The sequence below is a fragment of the Oncorhynchus keta genome, chromosome 1 (genome assembly GCF_023373465.1).
Source record: "Oncorhynchus keta strain PuntledgeMale-10-30-2019 chromosome 1, Oket_V2, whole genome shotgun sequence".
Taxonomy (NCBI): Eukaryota; Metazoa; Chordata; class Actinopteri; order Salmoniformes; family Salmonidae; genus Oncorhynchus; species Oncorhynchus keta.
In genome coordinates this window covers 62,289,560-62,312,422 of record NC_068421.1, presented here as the reverse complement: position 1 = coordinate 62,312,422, position 22,863 = coordinate 62,289,560, and the positions used below count along the sequence as shown (strand labels likewise).

Below are 22,863 nucleotides of genomic sequence, written 5' to 3'. Positions count from 1 at the left end.
AACTTAAAGATTCAACTCCATATTCAACTCTTTGTGGTTCCCCAGAGTCCTCTCAGGGACCCGGGTGTGGTTAAAACGGACCAGAGGTCTACCACTGAGCCGCTGGAGAAAGAGGCTCAGAGGACTCTAATGCCTTCTCTCAACATAGCGAAAGGCTGTGCTCCAATCCTCCTCAACTACCTGAGAAGTTGACGTCGAACTGATGAGTACGTCCCATGTCTTTCACTAACCTCAAATACAATAACAGCAATCACTACACACAACCTCAACCGTACCCTTCACTCTAACCATGAGCCTAGAACAAATGGCTCATGTACTCGGTAATCACTATTACCAGAATAGACACTTGTTGTAGCTAATGGCTATCTGGTGACACGGTAACTTCATTAACACCAGTGAACACCAACTAAAATATATATATTCTTTTTTTATCCAGCCAATGGAGAGTGATCAAGCATGGCATGAAGAATAACGTAAGTCTCTTTAGATAGGGTTCTGGTGAAAAGTAGTGCATTATATAGGGAATAGAGTGTCATCTGAGATGCAAAACAAAATTAAGATATTGACAAAACCCTACCCTGTTGTTGGCAAAAGCTGCCGTTCGAGCAGCTATCCATGCTGTGCCTGAAGATCGTTAAGATCGTGACCCATACGGGGTTGAACCTGAGGAGTGGAGCCTTATCCCGGAGGACAGAAGGCTGCTGGCTCTTGAGATTAAATACTGGTCCAAGGTGCCGATGAGATGGCAGGGCAGCTCTCCTCTCTCATACCTTACTGCCTCCTCTGATGACCTATACACCTTTGCAGAGGAGTCGGTGAAGCACTGTTTGCTGCCATCTCTGATTCCCCCCTCATCATGGGGGTTGGATCTGGTAGGACCATCCAATAGTGTGTTGAACCACAGCATCCCAGGTACTTCGTGTTACTCCCAGTTCTAAATGGACCCTCCCAATAGTCAGCGGACATGACATCTCAGCAGCTCATCAGATGAGTCCTGTCTGAGTTCTGCTCTGCGTCCGGCTGCTCCATGTGTATCCACAAGGTGTTCAGGGGCGTAAATAAAGAGCAGAGAATCGAGGCTCAGCAGAAAGGAAGGATTTTCCTTTGTTTTCCAATGACCAAACTCAGGATCTTCAAGGTACATCAGACGGATTATTGTTTTTTCCAATTAGGTTATGTTATTGATGTGGGGATGATGAGAGAAATACAAGAGCGACATTCAACACTATATTGTTGACTGTGGGATTAGGAGTTACATTTATTTACATATTCCCTTTGTAATTTATTTCTGTTTCAACCGCTAGCTTTCCAAGAGAGGACACAAGAACTGCCAGTCAGTCCAGGACAATATTTCCTCTGCTGATGGAAATTGCCACATTAACAATATTTGAGAGCTCAACTGTAACTAGATTTGTAGTTTTGTCTAGGTGTGTGTTAGGAACATGTAAATAGCAGTTGCTACGGAACAATGATAAATACATCGCTCTCATTCTTTCACTCTCTACCCCCCACCCTCTCCTGTCTTTAGCCCCTCATATTGATCCTCATGGTGCTGAGCCTTCAGTTCAAGACATTTCTTAATCTATCTTTCAGCTGGAGGAGGAGCCCAAAAAAAGACTCATCAGGGTCTTCTCAGCCATGTCCAAAGGCCTGAGGAACCCATTCAAACACCTCCAACAAGACAGAGTGATTTGACAAGAGGCATCAACAGTATGAACTCTACTCTTTCAAAGTAAATTTCATGAAATAAATGCAAATTGTTTTACAGCATTGAGCATATGGGCTGATTCCAGCGATGTAACATAGACTAGAATAACAGTGACTATAGTGATAGGCTGCGTTACCATTTTGAAACCATTAAGTGTCATCGGTATCTGATGTGTCCTTCCTGTAAAGACTGTCTCTGCTAGGTCAGTCACACACACTTCCCTTGAAGATGAGAGTATGGTGAGAGGTGAAAAGGTTAGCCTGTGCCCTGTGGTTAGCTTTGCATGCTACTACTGACGCTACCCTCTACTGCTTCTCATTTCTGCTATGCCCACTTCCTGTTCAAACTATGTGAGCAGAAACAGGCTTCAGCACTTTATGAACGTATGTGGATAATGTTTTTTTTCTACCCCGGAAGCAGCAGCCTATATTCTTCTTCCAATACCACCCTAAGATTTTGTGCATTAGTCTTCACCGCAACACTACAAGTTGCAAAGGAATGCCATTTTCACTTGCAACATTATCATAAGCAAAGGGCACCAACTGCTGGCTGGGATAGGTATAGCATGAGCTGATGCACGAACCAGGCCTACCAGTAGCTGGTGGTTCTTTTAAACAAACACAACTTGAACGAAACACAGCTGATGACACACCTTCTCTTCTCTTATGTATTTAGAGGTCTGACTTTGACCTGATGGTATGCATGGACTACCACTGGCTGTGTCCAAAGTTCATGACCAAGCACAGGGCAGGAATACAAGTGTTTCGATAGAACGATACAGCAAGAATCTTGACTTGTTACCAAGTTTGCATTCTGTAGTAGAAATGTAATACTTTAGTGAAAATCATTTTATTTATAGCAGACGAAACAGTGAAGTTGAAATTCATTATCCTATCCAGCCGCTGATTAGCATAAGCCAGCTACATAACATAAACTAGCTACAATTCTCATCCTGATTTTTTTTTTTTAACATGGTGTCTTAACTTGTGTAAACTTTTTACAAAATAAAAGATGCCACCTTTAGACATCAACTGATAAATGTGTCTGGTCTGGTGTTAAACCTTTCCAATCTCTCAGCGTGAAGATGAAGGTGAATGAGGAATATTATTTCTGCAGCCAATATCACATGTAATGTGATTGATCACCCCAGAACAGCAGGTTAACCATTAAGAAATCTCCACCAAACCACAATGCCAACATAATAATAGTAGTGTTATTAACGGCAAAGCCCTTATGATGTCCTCTGGGTAAATATAACTATGTAGATTTTTATTTCTTACTGCTATACACAACTAAATTGATAAGAGAAGATTTGTCATCATACAGGATTTGGTAACACACACACACAAACAAAACAAACATTTCCTCTGTCACATTCTCACATGCAATACTCACACTCTTTCAACTCCAAGGTATAACCACTACAGGATGACTACCTAATTGCTAATAAAACATAACATGTAATTACTTTATAGATATATGGACAGACAGTTGGGAAAAACAAGTATTCAACAGTCTTGTGTTAAAAGGAGAGATCCCATATTGGATAGAATGTGAGACCAGAGCTCAACTTCTTCCAGCTCTTCTCCAACCCCTCCCCTCTCTCAGAGCCACCAGAAGCGGACGTAGACGATAAGCATAATGAAGAAGACCCCGCCTGCGGCCAGCTTAGCATAGGTGGAACGAGTGTTCAGGTACTTGGCATCGCTTCTGTACTTCTTTGACAGGCTGGACAGATTACTGGCCTTGGAGTCCAGAGCTGGATGTGATAGGAGTGGATCCAGGTGATCAGAGGGAACAGAAACCAGAACAAATCCTCATTTAACACAAGTGAGAATGGCATCTGCTTCCTCTTCCTCTGAAGCACTATTCTTTGTCAGAGCTTGACGAACAGTATGTAACAGAAGTGATACTCCCTTTTATTAGTGAATCTAGTGAATTCTACCTAACATTTACATTCTACCTATTATCATTCTGTTGCAATGATATGCATTTATGCTAATGAAATAAGCCCGGCCCTAGTTAGACATCGGAGATAAGGTTTGTATAATAGAGGTGTTTCAGTTATACATCGACCTACATGAACCATTATCACTGTAAATCTATGAGAAGGAAGGACAAGAAGTAGACATTACCAGACAAGGCCTCCCCTCGTTGCAATACTTCCTCAATGTTGGCCACCATGATCCTCTGGACGTCCTGCAGCTCTGTGTTGATGCTGCCCAGGTTCCTACGGGCTCGGCTGTCTATGTAGGACTTCTTGGTCTTCTGAATGTAGGTGTCTGTAGACAGAGGGGAAAAACTCCATAAAAAAAGAGACATGGGAACGTTACAGGACTTTATGGCATATTTATTCATAATTTAATGCTAGGGTTTCCTATTAAATCAACATTGGGTTGTTAGTAGGGATTCATTGAATCTCACCAAACTCAATGAAGGAGTACGGCCGGGAAACAGTGGGGACCTTCTTCCCGTGCTGTTCATGGAACTCTGCCTGCAGGTCTTCCAGGTAAGCAAAGGCAAGTTTTTTGGGAAAGCTTGCTTCAGACAGCACTAGGTAAACTACTCCTTTTTCTATAACGTAGCTGGAGGGAGAAACATAAGGGAAACATGAGACAGTGTCTGGGATGCATAACGGTCAGTGGATGCCTGCTTATTAGTGCAAGTAATTACTCTTTAAAAAACATTTGAGAAAGGTGTGTTATGACTAGTGTTTTGCCAAGAGAGTGTGGTTTGAACTCACTGAAAGGACATGGATCCTGCCTCTAATGTGCAACGTGTGGGACTCTGGTCATTCAGTTTCCTGAACAGCTGTTTAGCCTGGCTCTGGTACTGTTGCAGGTCCCGACCCAACTAAACACAGGACAGAGCAAGAGGTTAAGCATCCAAGAAGATTTAAAAGGACACTGAACCAATGATTGGGATCAATATAAACGTCATTAACAAAGAAGCAGGTGGTCTGGGTATGGTAAACACAGTAACACATCACAGGAACAATGTGTATGATTTCCAAGCATCGGTTACAGTGCAGAGAAAAGACCAACCTTCTCACTTCCCTTTGGGAGAGCAGTTAGGAAAGCAAGGGAAACATGTTAGAGTTCTTCCAGCAGGTGGCAAGACTCACATGTAGCCTACAGCAACTCGGTAATACATTGCTGCCTTATTTGCTACAACTACAAGGAAATAACAAGGATGAATGATGCTTTTGATAAACAATTTGTGGGAGTACAGTAGACCGTCACAAATCGCAAATTAACTTGAGCAGAATTTACTCAATGGACCTAATTTATTAACCAAAGGAGATACATGTTGAATGTTGGAATATGGTATCACATGATCTGACTAAGCCTGGCCATTAGCGGCTAGAGATTGTTACACCAGATAATGTGATTTAACCTCAGATTTTTGGTATACATTACATGATTGGTACTGTTTGGTGTAGCAGAGCATTTTCGACCAACCTTAGCTTGGGGACACTGTCTTCGTCCTCGAGTTGTGGAAACAGGAGTCTCAAAATGGCCATATCCAGTTGCACGGGGTACGTTTGAGGTTAGAAAATCGTCCTTTATTAAACTAAGTCATTTGGGGGGTCTAAGTAATCCAACAACGTGTACACCACCATCTTGTATATTTCAAGTCTTCGCTCATTGATCAAGACATGCGGCACTTCGGGGTAGACACCCACCTGTCTCAGTCAATTAGAGAAGACTTGAAATAGACAAGATGGCAGTGTTGGATTACTAAATGTAGCAAAAAATGTACTTAATTTAATAAAGGAGCATTTTCTGAATTCGAACGGACCCCGTGCAACTGGACATGGACATTTAATGAGACTCCTGTTACTACGTATCGAGGATGAAGAAAGCATTGCCAAGCTCCACCAAACAGTACCTATCCTCTAACGGATACTAACAATCTTGGTTTAAACACATCTGTAGCTAGGCCATTCAATTATTAGCTGCCTGTTACTCTGACACAGCTGGAATACGTCCATCTGGATTTAAATGTCAGACATAATCAAGCTCATATAATATGATTTTATTATGAAGAAAGTAGGCCTGCATAGATGATAAGGTCCATATTGCACACGTAGCACACTAGCGAAAAACGATTTGCCAATAGTAGGTGGGACGATAGCTTGAATTGATAGTGCTAGCTATCTAACATACATGGCATTAGGAAAACCAGAAATATTAACCTGTTCGTCCTCCTGCATTGAGGCGGCAAGCGGCAGTCCATCCGCCAACCGAGCGATCATTGTCAGCAGCACCATTTTGGAACTGAATTTGTTATTGTCCACCACTAGTGATCGCCACAGTGTCGCTAAGTGAAAGCTAATGACAGGCAGCAGCTAGATTGACAACACAACACTCCGGACGCGCTGAGCTGGCCGGAAACGCTAGTGCTTTGGGTGTCGCTCAAATCTGACCGTCCATCCTAGTCAGGAATGCCTCAAAGGTTCCGCGTTACTTCCTCACTTATTATAATTTAATAGCCTCTGGGATTAAATAAAATGACCACTATGCATAAAATATAAATCACGACTCATGTCATTTGAAAAGAGGGGTCTATTGTTTCCTTTATTATGAAAATATGCACATGACATCCAGTATCCTACCACGGGCACAGTAGCCTATTCCTCCCAACCCATTATCAGTGATGTATTACAATGTATTAGAATTTAGTTAAATGGTTTTAGTTACATTTAGGCAACGTTGCTCAAAAAAGCGATTAATGCCATGATTTCAGAAATAAAACTGTAGGCAATGTGTGAGTCATAATGCATATAAAATTGCCCATGCAATCCATCAGCTATTAACCAGTGGAGTCCTGTCTGTCGAGTCCAGCTCTGTTTGAGGTCCTGGCACTTTCCTTTGGCCTGTCTACCCCTTCTCTCCTTTTTTCTCTTTGTCTGTCATCATCTCATCAAACTTTGCTGCCTAAGCAGTGCCTAACCCTACACACATTGGTACTGGTGGCAACAAGCCCCTGGAAGACCATCCCTGCTCTCCACACCGTGGACTTGCTGGCCAGGAGGACAGGTCGGGGGTGCCAACGGGCATTTATCGAAGTTGCATGTGCAGATAGCTGGCACCAGGGGGCAGCATTGGCCATGAGGAATGTAAGGCTCAGTGAGGAAGGAATCAGCAGGGCAGGAAGGGTCTTGGACCTCAGGGCATTTAACATTGCTGCAGCGAGCTCTCTCTGAGATAGACATGTGGAGAGAAAGAGGAACGGAGATTAATGTATAGATGTTCACGTTTAGTTTTTGAATACCATATTGTTTGTGAAAATCGATTTACTCTATTGTGTTACAGCAGTTGGTTATTATTTTTGTGGTGAAACTCACGCAGCATGTTTTCACAGGTGTCTTCAGAGAATAATGGTGTGGGTGAGTAGCAGCTCCTCTCCATACACACACACTGGCTTCCCTGCAACTCACAGCCCCATTCCACACATGTATGCTCCCCTTGTTCCTCCATCTCGCTCCAGAGCTCATCCCCTGGAAAATCGATAGCCAAGTTTCAATTATATGCCTAAAACATCAAAAGCACATACAGCTGGAGCTTATTCTCCAAAACTTTCCAACCTTATCAGTATGTGTGTGTGTGTGTGTGTCCGTATACATGGGTGCCTAGGTCTATGTATCTCACCTCTCATTGTTTTGAGACATTGGTCCAAACTGTGATAGGAGAAGGCAGCGTGGCAAGTCTGTAGGGAGTAGCAGTCACAGGCCCCTGCCCTGACGTTGCAGCCCCACATCCAGGGGCATAGGGGGTCTGCCAGGGGGTCTGCCTGATGCCCAAGTAACACTGGAACACGACAGGGGAGAGTCACAGAAAGGGTGAGATTACTTGGATAAGGTAACGAGAAAGGTAACATTTTATTTGAAGATCTGTTATAATATATGTCAAATAAAATACAATATTATTTGTGACATGCTTCGTAAACAAATAGTTAAACGCTTACATACGGGCCCTTCCCAACAATGTAGAGACACAAAAAAAGAAATTGACAAATAAATACACAATGAGTAACGATAACTTGGCTATATACATGGTAACAATACAGAGTCAATGTGCAGGGGTACGAGGTAATTGAGGTAGATACAGTAAGCTTCAAAAGAATTGGGACAGTGGCAATATTTTTGTTGTTTTGGCTCTGTACTACAGCACTTTGGATTTGAAATTATACAATGACAGGTTAAAATGCAGACTATCAGCTTTAATGTCATCTTTGAGGGTATTTTCATCCATATCGGGTGAACGGTTTACAAATTATAGCACTTTTTGTGCATAGTCTCCCCCTTTTTAGGGGACCAAAAGGGGGCGATAGTCATTTAGCTGTGCCCAAGAATGCCAAGGTAACCTATGGTGGTCTGCTTAAACATGTAGGTGTTACAGACTGGGTCAGGGAGAGGTTGAAAATGTTAGTGAAGACACTTGCCAGCGCATGCTCCGAGTACACATCCTGGTAATCCATCTGGTCCTGCGGCCTTGTAAATGCTAACCTGTTTAAAGGTCTTACTCACATCGGCTACGGAGAACGTGATCACACAGTCGTCTGGAACAGCTGGTGCTCTCATGCATGGTTCAGTGTTGCTAGCTACGACGCGAGCATAGAAGGTATATAGTTTGTCTGGACAGTTTAAGGCTGGGTTTCCCTTTGTAATCTGTCATAGTTTGCAAGCCCTGCCACATCCAACGATCATCAGCGTCGATGTAATAGGATTCTGTATTGACACTTTGCCTGTTTGATGGTTCATTGGAGGGCGTAGCGGGATTTCTTATAAGCGTCCGGATTAGTGTCCCAGTCCTTGAAAGTGGAAGATCTAGCCTTTAACTCAGTGCGGATGTTGCCTGTAATCCATGGCTTCTGGTTGGGATATCTATGTATGGTCACTGTGGGGACGATGTTATCGATGCACTTATTAATGAAGGCGGTGACTGATGTAGTAAACTCCTGAATGCCATTGGATTAATCCCAAAACATATTCCAGTCTGTGCTATCGAAACAGTCCTGTAGTTTAGCATCTGCTTCATCAGACCACTTCTATATTAAGCATGTGTGTAACTGGAACTTCCTGTTTGAGTTTATGCTTGTAAGCAGGAATCAGGAGGATAGAGTTACGGTCAGATTTGCTAAATGGAGGGTGAGCTTTGTATGCGTCTCTGTGTGTGGAGGAAAGGTGATCTAGAGTGTTTTCGCCTCTACTTACACAGGTGACATGCTGGTAGAAATGAGGTAAAACAGATTTCAGTTTCCCTGCGCTGCCACTGGATGAGCATTTTCTTGTTTGCCTATGTACTTCTACAGCTCGTTGAGTGCAGTCTTAGTGCCGCCATCAGTTTGTGGTGGTAAATAGATAGCAAAATATAGATAAACTCTTGGTAAATAGTACGGTCTACAGCTTATCATGAGGTATTCTAACTCTGGCGAGCAGAAACTCGAGCCTTCCTTCATATTAGAGACCAGGTGTTAACAGACACACCCCTCCCCCCGACACCACCGTTCTGTCCTGACAATATATAGATAAAACAGATTTATGTAGTTTAAGTAGGTTATAGGCATACATACACAGTCACCCATTAACAAACGTAAGCTGTTACATAATACACAACCATGCACCACTTTCATCACTGTGGCTGTTATGCAATGCTTAAATTTGTACAGGGGCCGTACCTCAATCTGCCCTCTTAAGCCCCATCTGTTAGAACCAATCCTCTTACCTTTGCACACGCCGGTGTGTGGGGGTCTGGCAGGGCTGCGTCCGGTGAACAGGGTGCAGGTGAGATCTCTGTCACAATAGCCTTTCTCCCAGTGGGGGCCTCCACACACCTGGCCCATCTGACGGGCACACTGTGGGCAGCAGCCACACGGCTCAGTGACATGTCCCCCAGGGCAGACTCGCCTGGCATGGGGACACAGCACTCCAGAGCATGGCACACAGCCTGGGGCAAGGGGAGCTGTGGGCAATATAGACAATATGATGCACTGCACGCACCTCTGTAGTTACAATACTGCAATTCCATTGTCATAGCCAAAGTGGAGTTCACTAGAGGACACAAATAACTATTTATCTAACTGCTTTTCAAATACACTCATGAATAAAACAAATAAAAGTCAAAATATGGAACACATAATATTGGGAATAGTAACAGGTAGACTCACGGCTGCAGAGTCCAGCACTGGGTGTTAACTCCTTGTCAGCGGGCTTCACAGACACACATGTGAGGTTGGTGTCACACTGGCCCTCCACTGCCCCTCCACACACTTCCCCCTTACCTAGAATAACCTGTCCATGCAGCTGTGAGGTGCTACACCCCAACAAGAACACCCAGAGCCCAAGATAAACCCAAACCATTGCTCTGTTATCAATAACCCAACTTACCGTACCAAAGCATAGGCTCGAAGAGAGCTTCAGTTCCTCTGAGAGACTTCTGAACATCATGTGTTCCTCCTCCCACTGTCCTTCAGCCAGATTCCTGACCAACCATCTCTTCTCTTATCCCAGCCAAAACCACACACCCCTCTCCCTCGCTCATTCCCTCCCGCTCGGTCTGTCCCGGTCTCTCTCTCCTGTACACATTTAATCAAATTCCAATAGATTTCACAACAGCTATGCTTCAATAGCCTCAAAGAAAACATGTCCAAAGTTTCATTCTGTCCAAGAGTTGGCGATACTGTTAGAGTAGAAAGGCTGGCTTGGTCTCTCCTCTCAGAAGAGTGAAAAGTGTGTATGATCACGGGTGGAATGTGTAGTATAGTCAATAGCGGATATGGAAAGGGTCAGGGAAGTAGAGGGTCAGGGAAGTAGAGGGGGAGGGAGGACGGGAGCGACTAAGAACACAGAGACCGCAGACACCACAGCCAAGAGGGACTGACATGGACAAAGCACTTCTCTGTCTGACAGAGGCAGGCAGGCACACAACCTCTGAGATCATTCTGCTTTTTGGTTTACAAATACTGAAAGAGATCTGAAACTGAAGTCAATACTCTGCAGAGCACAGAATCATAACAGAGAAAGATAGAGACAAACAAATGAACATGAAACTTGGAAAAATAACAGGTGAAAATCTATATGGCATAACATTCCAAAACGGTCGATATTTTATTTCATATGCAATGTCCAAGAGTGTTTACAAAAATGATTCAAGTTTTGTTTAGATTTCCCTTTCACTCATATACAAGTTTAGTTATACTGTAATTCACTTTAAAGATAATATCAAGACTACAATACTGGAAAGAATGCAGTTCACACTTTTGAGGTCAGTGGCAATTCAATTTATAGATGTACTGATTTACTTCAGGGTTAGGTTACAGTCTAATACAGTACTTATATGAAAAGGTATCAACCACACAAAATTGCAGTGTTGCTCCTGTAAACGACAAAGAGAGTAAAAACAAATAAAGTATGAAGAAAACAACCCTGCAGGTCTCACTATAAAAACAATATAGATTACATATCAGAAGCCATTTTAAGATACAAGGTGCTAAAAGTATTTTTAACAGTTCCCTAGTAGGCTATGCTCTGAATGCCCTACTACATGATGCTTGATTGCACCTCTTGCATGTCTGTGGTCTTTTTGGGCATTTTGGGCTTCTGGCAGTGGAATGTTTCTTTACATTTGAATACATGTGCAGGCAATAGTCAGTTAAATCAAACTTATTGGGTACAGTGTTAGTGTTTTCTGTTCCTCCTTATTAAAATCAATTAGAAGCAGGAGAACAGAATAGGAGATTTCAGAGTTGACATCTTGGGAGAGTCTAGATAAACAGAGAAATGCATGACTGTTTAAACCGACTGATGCTCCCAGGCTGGCCTATAAAGCCAAGCCTCCGTGCTGCTGTCATTGCTCCCCGAGGATCTGCTGGAGTCTCTGTGCTATGGAGAGGGCCTTGGGATGGGGGCAGGGCAGCAAGGGCAGGCGGGGAGGGCCCAGAGCCAATCCTGACACCTCACTCATCAGCTGCTTATTCACAGCCAAATCAAACCCTGCGCACACACACAAACACAATGTATCATATCACAAAAGGCACAGACTCACTCTAGGTTAATCTCACAGATGACACACATGGGAATGACTTGTGGGTGAAAATGTTGCACTCACTCACCTAGATTTATTGCATAACAGAGGATATCTTGCACCTGGAACTGCAAAGGGAGATCAAAGACATGAATCAATCAGATTATCACAGATTTAGGAAAACTACAATGATGTCCTGAGTTGTTGTTTTGTCTGAGGCTGAAAAGAAGGTGTACCTGTATAGTCCTGGCCTTGGAGAGGTCCCCTTTATCAAAGGCTGACATGAGTCTGTTCACACTGCTGCCCAGGTAGTTGTATGTGCTGGGGAGAGAGTGACATTCCTAAGACATACAGTGCATTCGGAAAGTATTCAGACCCCATGACTTTTTCTACATTTTGTTATGTTACAGCCTTATTCTAAAATTGAAGAAAATGTTTCATTTAATCAATCTACACACAATACCCCATAATGAAATGTTTGCTAATTCATAAAAATAAAAAGGGTCCTCCCGAGTAGCGCAGCGTTCTAAGGCACTGCATCGTGTCAATACAGACCCGGGTTCGATTCCGGGCTTTATTACAACCGGCTGTGATCGGGAGTCCCATAGGGCGGCGCACAATTGGCCCAGCGTCGTCCAGGTCAGGGCTTATCGCTCTCTAGCGACTCCTTGTGGCGGGCCGGGCACTTGCAGGCTGACCAGGTTGTCAGTTGAACAGTGTTTCCTCCGACACATTGGTGCGGCTTGCTTCAGGGTTAAGCGGGCGGGTGTTAAGTGCGGGTCATGTTTCGGAGGACGCATGACCCGCATCCAGAGCCCGTTGGGAAGTGGCAGTGATGAGACAAGATTGAAATTGAGGAGAAAAAGGGGGTAAAATACAAAACAAAAATGTAAAACAGAAAACAAATTAAAAATACCTTACATAAGTATTCAGACCCTTTGCCATGAGACTTCAAATTTAGCTCGGGTGCATCTTGTTTCCAATGATCATCCTTGATGTTTCTCCAACTTGAGTCCACCTGTGGTAAATTCAATGGATTGGACATGATTTGGAAAGGCACACACCTGTCTATATAAGGTCCCACAGTTGACAGTGCATGTCAGAGCAAAAATCAAGCCATGAGGTCGAAGGAATTGTCTGTAGAGCTCCGAGACAGGATTGTGTCGAGGCACAGATCTGGGGAAGGGTACCAAAAAACATAACTGCACCATTGAAGGTCCCCAAGAACACAGTGGCCTCCATCATTCTTAAAATGGAAGAAGTTTGGAACCACCAAGACTATTCCTAGGAAACCTGGCACCATCCCTACAGTGAAGCATGGTGGTGGCAGCATCATGCTGTGGGGATGTTATTCAGTGGCAGGGACTGGGAGACGAGTCAGGATCGAGGCAAAGATGAACAGAGCAAAGTACAGAGAGATCCTTGATGAAAACATGCTCCAGAACAGGACCACAGACTGGGGCGAAGGTTCACCTTCCAACAGGACAATGACCCTAGCACACAGCCAAGACAACGCAGGAGTGGCTTTGAGACAAGTCTCTGAATGTCCTCGAGGGGCCCAGCCAGAGCCTGGACTTGAACACGATCGAACATCTCTGGAGAGACCTGAAAATAGCTGTGCAGTGAAGCTCTCCACCCAACCTGACTGAGCTTGAGGATCTGCAGAGAAGAATGGGAGAAACTCCCCAAATACAGGTGTGCTAAGCTTGTAGCATCGTACCCAAGAAGACTCGAGGCTGTAATTGCTGCCAAAGGTGCTTCAACAAAGTACTGAGTAAAGGGTCTGAATACTTATGTAAATGTGATATTTCAATTTTTCTGAAAACCCGTTTTTGCTTTGTCATTATGTGGTATTGTGTGTAGATTGAGACATTAAAAAAATATATTTTTTTTTGAATAAGGCTGTAACATAACAAAATGTGGAAAAAGTCAAGGTGTCCAAATACCCTCAGAATGCACTGTAAGTGTCTGCCTAATGAACTGACTTCACACAGAGCCTAGTTCTCAGGGTTAAAGTATGATATCAAATAGAGACCAACCTGCCTACAGCCCCATTGGCACCCATTGCCAAAGCTCCTAGCAGTTGCTGTTAAAGAGTAAAACATTCTTTAATTAGATAAAAATAACATACTGAACACGACTTGCCTCTAAGGCAGTCCTCGAGTATCCCAACAGGACACATTTTTGTTGGTGCCCCAAATAAAAACACCTGATTTAAATGATCGAGGGCTTGATGATTATTTGAAAAGTTGAATCAGGTGTGCTTGTCTGGGGCTACAATAAAAATGTGTACTGTTTGGGGTACTTGAGGACTGGAGTTGGGAAACACTGCTCTAAGGATAAGTTATCTTCATACTGACAGAGAGAGACAAGCACAGAGAGGGAGGAGAAAGATGAAGTGCTGACCTCATCTATACCATATAGGAGTGACCAGTGAGATGGACTATAGCTGACACACTGGCCAAAGTCCATCAGGTCGCTGCCACTGAACTTCAGCCCCTGGAAAGAGGGGATCTGATTCGCTATCCCCTCCAACACATCCCTTGATCGCACTGACAGGAGAAAAGAGTGGCTGAGAATCAACATGCTTTTAATTCAAACCCTGAATATTAGAGTATCACATGCAGAGGTGCATCAAGAAGTGACCGACTATCATATCAACTGAAAGCAGAGTACTCACAGTTGACCCCGGTCACAGCTGGAATGTGATAATAGTAGAAGGGCATGGCTGGGGCGGCTGCAGCCACTTCCTGGAGAAACATCCTCAGAGCATCTGAGTTCAGTGGAAGGAAACAGCGTAAGGAAAGCAAATCTCACTGCAACGTTGATCCGAGTGGAATGGCTTAGGCATACCGTAATGAGCAAACAGAACCACAAGTATACGTCACAACCCGAAAAATATGCTCAACCCACCTGCGGTGGCGGGTTTGAAGAAAGAGGGGGAGATGACTGATATCCCATCGGCTCCTATTTCAGCAGCATGTCGTGCCTGCATGGGAGACACGGAGATAGTATGACACCTTACACTGTGAGCTGTTCCAAAGCCTTGTGCCGAGTTTAGACTAGTTATGGGTAGGCAGGAGTCCCAACAGGTTGTGGCAGGGATGACTCACCAGCTCCTGGGAGTCCTTCAGACTCATGCAGCCCACATGCACTATCACCTGCTCCAGCCTGTGAAAACACATCAACGTGTGCCAAGAAGCCAGCAAGGCTTAATCAGTGACTTGTTCACACACAGAGAAACAGTATTGCCACATACATTGAGCATAGCAAACATTAGGAACACCTTCTTAATATTGAGTTGCACCACCCCCACCTCCTTTTGCCCTAAGAACAGCCTCTATTCATGGAATCTACAATGTATTGAAAGCATTCCACAGGGATGCTGGCCCATGGTGCAGGTCTTGACAAACCGGTGCACCAGGCACCTAATACCATACCCCGTTCAAAAGGCACTTTTGTCTTAGACAATTAATGTCTCAATTGTCTCAAGACTTAGAAATCCTTCATTAACCCGTCTCCTTCCCTTCATAGAAGTGGATTTAACAAGTGACATCAATAAGAGATCATAGCTTTCACCTTGATTCACCTGGTCAGTCTGTCATGGAAATAGTTGTCCTTAATGTTTTGTCTACTCAGTGTATAAACCATATTACACACACAATTGATAACCACATTCTGTATTACTTACTTGTTGGGTTCAGAGTTTGCAAGAATGGCATTTCACAGACTTACTTGTTCTTGCCCTGATGACACCACTCCACTGCAAGCAGCTTCCTCTCCTCCACAGTGAGAGACATGCCTTCTCCTGTCGTGCCATTTACTGGTGGAGCAGTTGGGGAAAAGAACAGAGGCATAACTAACAGCTGTGCTTGGTAGGAAAGTGATAGTACCACTATGACTTTGCACAGATCAATTGGGGGAAGATGAGCAATAACTGTAAGGAGGAAGCCAGACCCGGCGCCAGGATAAAGTGACTAAGGAGGCAGTTAATCGGCGAGGCAGCTGCATTTCTGGGCATTCTTGCAATCAAATTATATTGAATTCTGCTTAGCTTACGCTATACCCCAACAAACAAAGTTCAAACGCAGACTCATTGAGTGATTTTGAAGTGACAGGTTGGCGCGAAATCTGTAGCCAGTCTCCGCTGCCCTGTATCCGTGTAAAATAGGGTCCTTATAGCAGTGGTAAGACCAAAAATTCAGCAGGAGGCAAGCAGGTAGAGGTGCAAATAACTGTTGGATTTATTTACACAGCGCTGGTGTTAAGATGACGCTAATATTTACAAACAAACAAATAAATAAAATATATACACACACACACACACACACACACACACACAGGGGTAAAAAAGTATTTAGTCAGCCACCAATTGTGCAAGTTCTCCCACTTAAAAAGATGAGGCCTGTAATTTATCATAGGTACACTTCAACTATGACAGACAAAATGAGAAAAAAAATCCAGAAAATCACATTGTAGGATTTTTTTATGAATTTATTTGCAAATTATGGTGGAAAATAAGTATTTGGTCACCTACAAACAAGCAAGATTTCTGGCTCTCACAGACCTGTAACTTCTTCTTTAAGAGGCTCCTCTGTCCTCCACTCGTTACCTGTATTAATAGCACCTGTTTGTACTTGTTATCAGTATAAAATACACCTGCCCACAACCTCAAACAGTCACACTCCAAACTCCACTATGGCCAAGACCAAAGAGCTGTCAAAGGACACCAGAAACAAAATTGTAGACCTGCACCAGGCTGGGAAGACTGAATCTGCAATAGGTGAGCAGCTTGGTTTGAAGAAATCAACTGTGGGAGCAATTATTAGGAAATGGAAGACATACAAGACAACTGATAATCTTCCTCGATCTGGGGCTCCACGCAAGAGCTCACCCTGTGGGGTCAAAATGATCACAACAACGGTGAGCAAAAATCCCAGAACCACACGGGGGGACCTAGTGAATGACCTGCAGAGAGCTGGGACCAAAGTAACAAAGCCTACCATCAGTAACACACTACGCCACCAGGGACTCAAATCCTGCAGTGCCAGACGTGTCCCCCTGCTTAAGCCAGCACATGTCCAGCCCTGTCTGAAGTTTGCTAGAGAGCATTTTGATGATCCAGAAGAAGATTGGGAGAATGTCATATGGTCCGATGAAACCAAAATATAACTTTTTGGTAAAAACTGAACTCGTCGTGTTTGGAGGACAAAGTATGCCGAGTTGCATCCAAAGAACACCATACCTACTGTGAAGCATGGGGGTGGAAACATCATGCTTTGGGGCTGTTTTTCTGCAAAGGGACCAGGACGACTGATCCGTGTAAAGGAAAGAATGAATGGGGCCATGTATCGTGAGATTTTGAGTGAAAACCTCCTTCCATCAGCAAGGGCATTGAAGACGAAACGAGGCTGGGTCTCTCAGCATGACAATGATCCCTAACACACCGCCCGGGCAACAAAGGAGTGGCTTCGTAAGAAGCATTTCAAAGTCCTGGAGTGGCCTAGCCAGTCTCCAGATCTCAACCCCATAGAAAATCTTTGGAGGGAGTTGAACGTCCATGTTGCCCAGCAACAGCCCCAACACATCACTGCACTAGAGGAGATATGCATGGAGGAATTGGCCAAAATACCAGCAACAGTGTGTGAAAACCTTGTGAAGACTTACAGAAAACGTTTGACCTCTGTCATTGCCAACAAAGGGTATATAACAAAGTATTGAGATAAACTTTTATTATTGACCAAATACTTATTTTCCACCATAATTTGCAAATAAATTCATTAAATATCCTACAATGTGATTTTCTGGATTTTTAAAATAATTTTGTCTGGTCATAGTTGAAGTGTACCTATGATGAAAATGACAGGCCTCTCATCTTTTTAAGTGGGAGAACTTGCACAATTGGTGGCTGACTAAATACTTTTTTGCCCCACTGTATACACACAAACAAAATTCTGAATTCAAAATGTCAGCATTCAAAAGAAAAACCCTCTCATGAGGCACATTCTGACTTAACTAATAAAGCACAGGTGGGGTCCACCAGGCTCAGATACAGCCTCCCCTTGGGTTACCCACAACAGATGGGGTCCAGCAGGCGCTCAGATACAGCCTCCCCTTGGGTTACCCACAACAGGTGGGGTCCAGCAGGCGCTCAGATACAGCCTCCCCTTGGGTTACCCAACAGGTGGGGTCCAGCAGGCTCAGATACAGCCTCCCCTTGGGTTACCCAAAAGTGAACTAACTAGAACACCTATTCTTGGCACACAGGCCAGGTATATCTATGCAAACTAAAGTGTGCGCATTCACACAACATTAAACATGGAGAAATCGGACACATGCTCTCCAAACGAAGACAATGAAAAAATTGACAGTAAACTTAAATGTTTTGCACAGTTTGTGAGTTCTCCAAACAATGTGTCTTTTTGTAGAATTTCCGTAACCATACATTCTAAATGGGGGAGTAGGTTGGGATTAACTTTGCAGATAAGTACAGTAAATACAGTGGCAAGAAGTATGTGAACCCTTTGGAAATACCTGGATTTCTGCATAAATTGGACATAGAATTTGATCTGATCTTCATCTAGGTCACAACAATAGGCAAACACAGTCTGCTTAAACTAATAAACAATTATACGTTTATATGTCTTTATTGAACACACCGTGTAAACATTCACAGTGCAGGGTGGATAAAGTATATGAACCCTTGGATTATTTATTTTTTTATTATGGGGATGAGATAGTTGGATGGGCTATTTACAGATGGGCTTTCTACAGGTGCAATGATTGGTAAGCTGCTCTGATAGCTGCTTAAAGTTAGTGAGGGAGATGAGTCTCCAGCTTCAGTGATTTTTGCAATTCATTCCAGTAATTGGCAGTTGAGTACTGGAAGGAAAGGAAGCCAAAGGAATTGGCTTTGGGGGTGACCAGTGAAATATACCTGCTGGAGCGCGTGCTACAGGTGGGTGCTGCTATGGTGACCAGTGAGCTGAGATAAGGGGGAGCTTTACCTAGCAAAGACTTTATAGATGACATGGAGCCAGTGGGTCTGGCGACGAAAATGAAGCGAGGGCCAGCCAAAGAGAGTATATAGGTCGCAGTGGTGGGTAGAATATGTGGCTTTGGTGACTAAATGGATGACACTGTGATAGACTGCTGGAGGCTATTTTGTAAATGACATTGCCGAAGTCAAGGATCGGTAGGATAGTCAGTTTTACGAGGGTATGTTTGGCAGCATGAGTGAAGGATGCTTTGTTGTGAAATTGGAAGCCGATTTAGATTTAATTTTAGATTGGAGATGCTTAATGTGAGTCTGGAAGGAGGGTGTACAGTCTAACCAGACACCTAGGTATTTGTCCACATATTCTAAGTCAGAACCGTCCAGAGTAGTGATGCTAGGCAGGCGGGCAGCGATCGGTTGAAAAGCATGCATTTAGTTTTACTAGCGTTTAAGAGCAGTTGGAGGCCACAGAAGGAGAGTTGTATGGCATTGAAGCTCGTATGGAGGTTATTTAACACAGTGCCCAAAGAACGGCCAGAAGTATACAGAATGGTGTCGTCTGTGCAGAGGTGGATTAGAGAATCACCAGAAGCAAGAGTGACATCATTGATATATACAGAGAAAACAGTCAGGCCGAGAATTGAAGCCTGTGGCACCCCCATAGAGACTGCCAGAGGTCCAGACAACAGGCCTTCCGATTTGACACACTGAACTCCGTCTGAGTAGTAGTTGGTGAACCAGGCGAGACAGTCATTTGAGAAACCAAACTGGTTGACCCTTCTTTGGCAGCAATAACCTCAACCAAACATTTTCTGTAGTTGCGGATCAGACCTGCACAATGGTCAGGAGGAATTTTGGACCACTCCTCTTTACAAAACTGTTTCAGTTCAGCAATATTTTTGGGATGTCTGGTGTGAACTGCTCTCTTGAGGTCATGCCAGAACAACTGAAATCGGGTTGAGGTCAGGACACCATTAGGCGTATTTTCTTCTGTTGTTGATTTACTTCTGTGTTTTGAGTCGTTGTCCTGTTGCATCACCCAACTTCTGTTGAGCTTCAATTGGCAGACAGATAGCCTAACAGTCTCCTGTAAAATGTCTTGATAAACTTGGGAATTAATTTTTCCTCTGATGATAACAATCAGTCCAGGCCCTGAGGCAGCCCCAAAACATGATAATCCCTCCACCATACTTTACAGCTGGGATGAGGTTTTGATGTTGGTGTGCTGTGCCTTTTCTTCTCCACAGTGTTGTGTTCCTTCCAAACAACTCAACTGTAGTTTCATCTGTCCACAGAATATTTTGCCAGTAGCGCTGTGGATCATCCAGGTGCAGTTCAGCAAACTTCAGACGTGCAGCAGTTTTTTTGGACTGCAGTGGCTTCTTCTGTGGTGTCCTCCCATGAACACCATTCTTGTTTAGTGTTTTACGTATCGCAAACTCGTCAACAGAGATGTTAGCATGTTCCAGATATTTCTGTAAGTCATTAGCTGACACACTTGGATTCTTCTTAACCTCATTGTGCATTCTGCGCTTTGTTCTCGCAGTCATCTTTGCAGGACAGCCACTCCTAGGGAGAGTAGCAACAGTGCTGAACTTTCTCCTTTTATAGACAATTTGTCTTCCTTTGACTAATGAACATCAAGGCTTTTAGAGATACTTTTGTAACCCTTTCCAGCTTTATGCAAGTCAACAATTCTTCATCTTAGGTCTTCTGTGATCTATTTTGTTTGAAGCATGGTTCACATCAGGCAATGCTTCTTGTGAATAGCAAACTTTAATTTTGTTAGTGTTTTTTATAGGGCAAGGCAGCTCTAAGCAACATATCCAATCTCATATCATTGATTGGACTCCAGGTTAGCTGACTCCTGACAATTATCTTTTGGAGAAGTCATTAGCCTAGGAGTTCACATACTTTTTCCAACCTACACTGTGAATGTTTAAATTATGTATTCAATATAGACAAGAAAAATACAATAATGTGTGTGTTATTATGTTTATGTCTATTGTTGTGACTTAGATGAAGATCAGATCAAATGGGATGACCAATTTATGCAGAAATCCAGGTAATTCCAAAGGGTTCACATACTTTTTCTTGCCTGTGTGTATGTGTATATATTTATTTATTTCATGGGGCATTTAAAAATATTGACAAATAATTGGCACAAAGAAACAAAAATTGAGAGAGATGTGCCTATAGCATGTCTTCGCCACACAACCCTCCCCTCATAGCAGTTGCCCCGAGGCAGATGAACACTTAAAAAATGTAGACTATGCTTTTGGCTATGCAGTGGCAAACTTCCCCGCATGAGCCATTGTTGAAGCAGGTAAGGGAGCATTCTCTCCCAAACGATGCACAAGAGACACTGGGGTTGTCTCCTGACCTCAAAACAGTGACAACTTCCGTGACACACCCAGGAACAACTTCCGTGACACACCCAGGAACAACTTCCGTGACACACCCAGGAACACCCCCCCCATCATTGGGAACTTCCCATAGGAACAGCAGAGGAGTAGGAAGGAGACAGTTCGGCCTCCTCACCAGGTAACTTTTAACTCGACTCTGCCCTTATAAATAAAAAATGACAGGCGGAAGCGTATCACATTATTCACTTAGCCTACCACAGAGATGAGAAGTGTTTCATGCTTTTTACAGAAACCCAAACGAGTCATAACTAATCACCCCCCTACACACACTGCGGCCCACTCTGACCATTGTGCGGACACAGTGCAGCTGATATTTTCTTTGTGTCAACCTGTCACTCAATCATTTGACGTAGTATTTACTGTAGGGGCATAAAACTGAGGGGGAACAAGTTTGAACGGAGGGGATACCCCTCAAGGAGCCAGGTAAAGAGGAAGCTCTTACCAAATATACTCTTAACACCTTGTTGCTCTAACAGGTAGTCAACATAGGGTCTGATCTCTGAAAGGTTGATTTCACTGTGGAGAGAGATTGGATAAAGAGTACAGTAAGTTGAAGAATGTAAAGTCAACAACAGCTCTAATCATAAATGCATACATAGTATGACCCATAAAACAAGTTAGATCACCTACCCTTCAGGAGTGAGAGGTGTAAAAGTGGCAGCTACAAGGCCAGTGGCCTTCCTGCCAACAACGGGAGTCATGGCTGTGTGAGAGAGAGAAAATATGCTGACTGTGCATGGTTGGTTGGGGGGGGGTCTGTTAATTTCCTGAGTTTAATTGAATCCTTCACTACAAAAGAATACCAAAACTGGTTGAATCAAACGTTGTTACCACAAAATTACAACCCCAACAAAATCTGATGAAATTGCTGACAACTCAACCAGATGTAAATTAGACATTGAACTGATGTCTGTGCCTAGTGGGTAGAGTAGAATTCTGCACTACAATATGAAAACAACCATGGAATGGATAATATTTCATAGCTTTAGGTCTGATTCTTCAAACTACATTGAGCCTATAGTGACTCTCCCCTAAAACTGACATTAACTTGCCAAGCAAACAATGGCACTGACCCCTGTAACGTTATATAGCTTACTGACGATCTCGTGTATTTCTTATTTCTATTAGTCGTGTGTTTTTGTTCTACTTTACTCTATAGTACTACGGATATTGATTACTGCTTTGTTGGGGAAGAATTAGCCAGAAAGGCATTTCACAGTACTTGTGCACGTGACAATACAACCTGAAACTTAAACTATCAGTTTATCATGTTAGGCATGCAATGCATACAGTACTAAATATGTTGTTACCCGTTTTGTTTGTTCCTCCAGTAGATCCTGCACAAATAGGTGGAAATATGATGCAAGCCTTTATTTCGTTTTCTTGTTGAAGAGAGCCTGCCTTACCTTCTGCCTCTACCAGAGAGTTTTCAACATGGATTTGACGTCAAAGCTCAAGTAGGTCATGTGAGACCAGACGTTGCACATGACTTTTCTAGGCTAGATGGGAAATGTAGTGACTACCAACAAAGGTGGGACATTCATTCTGATGTCTGTCAATATTCAAGGTACTGACAAACGTCCACCTTTATGTATATTGCCATCACATTTTTTAAGGCATATTCTTTCCAAATGTATAACGACTGACTGAATAAATGTACATTTAATAGTATTGCATGACAAAACTACAACATTTAGGTGTTGG

The 22,863-nt window shown here is 43.4% G+C and overlaps 3 protein-coding genes across 5 annotated transcripts; all 3 read right to left on the bottom strand.

Annotated features, from left to right (window-relative positions):
* Positions 1-2,538: 2,538 nt before the first annotated feature.
* sec22bb (SEC22 homolog B, vesicle trafficking protein b) lies at positions 2,539-6,132 on the bottom strand. The gene is made up of 5 exons (XM_035780766.2): positions 5,907-6,132; positions 4,452-4,561; positions 4,133-4,293; positions 3,844-3,990; positions 2,539-3,467 (listed from the first exon to the last, which is right to left on the bottom strand). Exons 1-5 carry the CDS (start codon positions 5,979-5,981, stop codon positions 3,313-3,315), a joined length of 648 nt encoding a protein of 215 aa, XP_035636659.1. The 5' UTR covers positions 5,982-6,132; the 3' UTR covers positions 2,539-3,312.
* A 137-nt stretch (positions 6,133-6,269) lies between these two features.
* Positions 6,270-10,438, bottom strand: LOC118390300 (cysteine-rich motor neuron 1 protein-like). Of its 2 annotated transcripts, none has more exons than XM_035780749.2 (5): positions 10,101-10,438; positions 9,439-9,675; positions 7,363-7,521; positions 7,059-7,211; positions 6,270-6,913 (listed from the first exon to the last, which is right to left on the bottom strand). In XM_035780749.2, exons 1-5 carry the CDS (start codon positions 10,111-10,113, stop codon positions 6,666-6,668), a joined length of 810 nt encoding a protein of 269 aa, XP_035636642.1. In that variant the 5' UTR covers positions 10,114-10,438; the 3' UTR covers positions 6,270-6,665. The 2 variants fall into 2 exon arrangements, with proteins under 2 accessions (XP_035636642.1, XP_035636633.1); XM_035780740.2 differs by having other exon boundaries at positions 9,881-10,196.
* A 351-nt stretch (positions 10,439-10,789) lies between these two features.
* npl (N-acetylneuraminate pyruvate lyase (dihydrodipicolinate synthase)) lies at positions 10,790-22,634 on the bottom strand. Of its 2 annotated transcripts, none has more exons than XM_052457382.1 (12): positions 22,470-22,634; positions 21,790-21,862; positions 21,602-21,675; positions 15,472-15,559; positions 14,850-14,907; positions 14,650-14,725; positions 14,417-14,509; positions 14,143-14,288; positions 13,776-13,822; positions 11,973-12,057; positions 11,825-11,864; positions 10,790-11,705 (listed from the first exon to the last, which is right to left on the bottom strand). In XM_052457382.1, exons 2-12 carry the CDS (start codon positions 21,858-21,860, stop codon positions 11,560-11,562), a joined length of 924 nt encoding a protein of 307 aa, XP_052313342.1. In that variant the 5' UTR covers positions 21,861-21,862; positions 22,470-22,634; the 3' UTR covers positions 10,790-11,559. The 2 variants fall into 2 exon arrangements, with proteins under 2 accessions (XP_052313342.1, XP_052313343.1); XM_052457383.1 differs by having other exon boundaries at positions 22,566-22,620.
* Between the last annotated feature and the right edge of the window lie 229 nt (positions 22,635-22,863).